This window comes from Nannospalax galili, unplaced genomic scaffold, assembly GCF_000622305.1.
Source record: "Nannospalax galili isolate Female #2095 unplaced genomic scaffold, S.galili_v1.0 scaffold580, whole genome shotgun sequence".
Lineage (NCBI taxonomy): Eukaryota > Metazoa > Chordata > Mammalia > Rodentia > Spalacidae > Nannospalax > Nannospalax galili.
The window spans coordinates 414,698-418,960 of record NW_008345762.1 but is presented as its reverse complement, the minus strand read 5'-3'; the positions used below and the strand labels follow the sequence as shown (position 1 = coordinate 418,960).

Below are 4,263 nucleotides of genomic sequence, written 5' to 3'. Positions count from 1 at the left end.
GACTCTACCAGGCTTGGCTCTGAGGGGGCCTAGGTTGTTCTGGGTGTGGGGGGTCTTTGATGCGTATTGGTTCCTCCTGTGTCTGGGGGCCCGGGCTTGGTAATGTCACAGGGCCCAAACTAGGAGTAGAGAACAGCGGGGGAGATGGAAGGGTGAATGTGGCTTGGTGAGTCAAAGCGCGGAGGCCTGTGCTGTAGACTTACCCCAAGAGGTCTGAGGATGGGAGTCGGAAATACTGCTTTTGATGAGATTGTCAACATTGCCTGACAGATGTATCACCAACCTTTAGCCAGAGAACTTTCTGGAACTATTAAAAAGATCCTGGGGACTGCACAATCTGTGGGCTGCTGTGTAGATGGCCATCACCCTCATGACATCACTGATGACATCAACAGTGGTGCAGTGGAATGCCCGGCTAGTTAAGCAAGAGAAACTATTTCAACAAAAGATGACCTGACAAAAATATTTTATTAATTATTATTTTTTCATGTGTATGAATGTATTGCCTGCATGTATGTAAGCATACCCATGTCATGAAATGCTGGAGGAGTCAGAAGAGGGTGTTGGATCCCCTGGAACTGGAATTACAGATGGTTGTTAGCAGCCATAAGGGTGTTGGGAATTGAATCCAGATCTTCTGCAAGAACAGTCAGTGCTCTTAACTGCTGATCCATCTCTCCAGTCCCCGGAAGAATTAAATCTTTTAATGTGACAACTTCTAGAGTATTTTTAAATATACCATCATATAGGAAATGACAAGGAAGTGTATATAAGAAAAAAATAAAAATATTTATTGTGTTTGATACAATAGGTTTTTATTTTTTCAAATACTCAGGTATGCCTGAGGTGGATGGACATGAGTAAGGTGGTTCCAGATTTTTGCCATATACGTATTTATACAGTGGGGTTTTTACAGAATCAGGCTACCGGTCCCAGATCACACTCGATTTTGACAAAGTCATTGATGATGAATGACATCTGGAAATCTTTTTTTATTTTTTATTTTTTTGGCTTTTTGAGACAGGGTCTCCCTGTAGCTCCAATTGGCCTGGAACTAGGTATGTAGACCAGCCTGACCTTAAACTCACAGAGATCTGCCTGCCTCTGCTTCCAGAGTGCTGGGATTAAAGATATGTGCCACCACACCTGTCTGACATCTAGAAATCTTTTTAAAGCTCTTCATAGATACAAAATATATTATTTAAAATGGATGTACTAAATTACTAATAAAGACTTGATAATGTTTTCTCAGCAGTGTTTTGTTCATAGAAGGTCCTCAGTCATGATAACTACCCCTGAACTGGGATGGAGGTGCTAGGACCCTGCTGTTTTAAGACAGGTGCTTTTATTGACCACTTGTATGTCTGGAATCAAATCTCTGTCCTTAACACTACTGCCTGACCACCCAGAAATCTCATATTTAGAGTTTATTCCTTGTTTGCTGTCAGTTTCTCTTTAAGGATTAACTTAACTCTTTACTGATGTTCAATCTTAAAAACAACGTTTCATGTCAGATCCTTTGTATATGTGTCATACTGCTATTAGTTAATTGTGCTTGGCTGAGTCCCAATATTATAAAAGATGACAATTGGCCAGTGTGTAGAGAACAAGAGGCTGCATGGTGCTTATCCTTGAACAGAACACCTATTTCAAACTTCTGTCTCTCAAGACTCAGAGAAGAAGAGGTGGATAGATTGTGAGAGCCAGAGGGGGTGGATGTCTTCCAGACAGCGGGTCAGTTACTCATATGATCTGTTAGCAATGGTGACAGCATGCACAAGTTCTATGCAAGCTTAAACCAGACAAAATCATAGCATAGACATGGGAAAATGGGTAAGAAATCCCACCCTGAGCCAGGCATGGTGACACTCCTTTAATCCCAGAATTTAAGAGGCAGAGGCAGGCAGATTTCTGTGAGATCAAGGGGAGCCTGGTCTTCATAGTGAGTTCCAGCCAGGTGGGGCTACAGGAAAGACCCTGTTCAAAAAAGATTAAAAAAAAATCTTCAGTGGATAGACCACATTAAAGGACATTTGGGGGACACAAATCGGACTCTATAGGTCATAGTATATGTATAAGAGAGTACATTATATTGGGAGGGGGGCAATGAGGGGAGGGATCTAAATACTACCAAACTATATTGTATGAAAATTACAAAACTTCAATACAAAACGAAAAAAGAAAACTCAATTATGTGCTTCCTTTTCCCACAATCAATAATGGGACTATTCTACTTCAGAAAGTGCTAATCTTTTCTGGAGTCTCCTCATGGCTGACTTCATTTCTTGGTTCCTCAGGGTGTAGATCATTGGGTTCAGGACAGGGATGATGACTGTGAAGGTGATAGAAACAGCTCTGTCCATGGGGAGGGCTGTGAAAGGCCGGGCATAGACATAGATGCAGGGCACAAAATGTAGGGTGACCACAGTGATGTGGGAGGTGCAGGTGGAGATGGCTTTTTTCCTGCCTTCTCCCATGTGTGACCTCAGCATCATCAAGATGACTGTGTAAGACACAAGGAGAAGAACAAACCATAGGGTAGTGACCAGGCCATTGTTGGAAATCATCAGCAGCTCAAGAACAAAGGTGTCAGTACAGGCGAGTTTGAGGACCTGGGGGACATCACAGTAGAAGCCATCAACAACATTGGGTCCACAGAAGGGCAGTGGGAGCAAGAGGGAAATCTGCACGATGGAGTGGACAAAGCCTCCCACCCAGCAGGCCGTGATGAGTGCTGTGCACCGCCCACTGCTCATGATGGTCACATAGTGCAGGGGCTTGGAGATGGCCATGTAGCGATCAAATGCCATCACAGAGAGGGAAAAAATGTCCGCCCCTCCAAGCAAGTGGAAGAAAAACATCTGAATGACGCAGCCATTGAAGGAGATGGTCTTTCTCCTTGAAAGAAGGTCCACCAGGACCTTTGGAGCAGTGATGGAGGAGAAGCAGATGTCCAAGACAGAGAGGTTGCGGAGCAGGAAGTACATGGGGGTGTGAAGGCGGGACTCCCAGGTCACCGTGGCCATGATGAGGACATTTGCTAACACTGTTGTTATATAAACCATAGATAAAAAGAAAAATAAAAGCAAACTCAGTTCTTGAAACTGGGTAAGTCCACAAAAAATAAATTCAGTGACCTTGGTACGATTTCTCAGGGCCATTGAAGATGTTTCTTCCTCTATATACACCTTTGGAGGAAATGCTAATGTTACTGACACAATCAAGGAAAGTCTTTCTCCTTCATAAATAGAATGTACATGTATACTTATCGTTTTATGTTCTTCATGAATTTGTTCTGGACCTGGGAAAATCATGTGATTCTGTTTGTCTTAGCCCCATCATTAGCACAAGCTGTGCTTTATGCTAGCCCATTCATTTTTTGTACTCAATGGGTGTTTATGAATTCCATTAAAACATACCTCTAGAAGTTACTAAAAAAGAGAATCTTGTGAAAGAACATGAAGTAGATGTTCTGAGTTCCCTATACTTCTGAAAATCTGAGCAGTCTTGATTTTATTTCATTTTGTTTCTATAATTTAAAAGCCACTAGGGGCTGGAGAGATGCCTCAGTAAGTAAAGGTGCTTGCTGCTAAGCTTGAGAGCCTGGGTTTGATCCCCAGATCCCACGTAGTGGAAGGAGAGAATCAACTCCCACAAGCTGTCCTCTGACCTTTACATATGTGGCATAGCATGTGTGTGCCCACATTCGCATATACATGCCATAAACACAAACATCCAATGATAAAAAAATTTAAAATAAATAAGTAAAATGAAAATCATATTTTTGAGCTAGGTGGGGTAGTGCATGCCTATAATCTCAAAACTTAGGAGGATGAGGCAGAAGGATCAAGAATTTGAGGTCAGCCTGGTAGACAGAGTAAGCTGGAGGTTAGCCTGGGCTACACAGCAAGACTCTTGTCTCAAACAAACACAAAACACCTCAACAAATTATACTGCAAAAAAATTGGTAAGGAAAAAAATTAAAAATAAGAAACATGCAATTTAAAAACCATTACATTGAGCTGAGCATGGTGCAACATGCCTTTAATACTAGCACTCGAGAGACAGAGATAGGTGGACTGAGGCCAGCCTGGTCTACATGGTGAATTCCAGTTCAGCTGGGGTCACAGCGAGACCCTGTCTCAAAACACCAAAAAACAAAACAAAAGCAAAGCAAAGCAAAACCAAATCACCCCCAGCCATTCCCCACTACTTGCCCTTCTGGTGAATCTAGTCAGCCTATCTAGAGGTCTTTGTTTTAGG

At 42.4% G+C, this 4,263-nt stretch overlaps 1 protein-coding gene across 1 annotated transcript; it reads right to left on the bottom strand.

Annotated features, from left to right (window-relative positions):
• Positions 1 to 2,225: 2,225 nt before the first annotated feature.
• Positions 2,226 to 3,163, bottom strand: LOC103741246 (olfactory receptor 4D11-like). Its single transcript, XM_008842001.1, has one exon. The coding sequence runs from the start codon at positions 3,159 to 3,161 to the stop codon at positions 2,226 to 2,228; it is 936 nt and encodes a 311-aa protein (XP_008840223.1). The 5' UTR covers positions 3,162 to 3,163.
• Between the last annotated feature and the right edge of the window lie 1,100 nt (positions 3,164 to 4,263).

What these genes read in the sequence shown, in the direction of transcription:
- LOC103741246 (XM_008842001.1), bottom strand. Translation starts at nt 3,161, where the DNA reads ATGGCCCTGAGAAATCGTACCAAGGTCACTGAATTTATTTTTTGTGGA.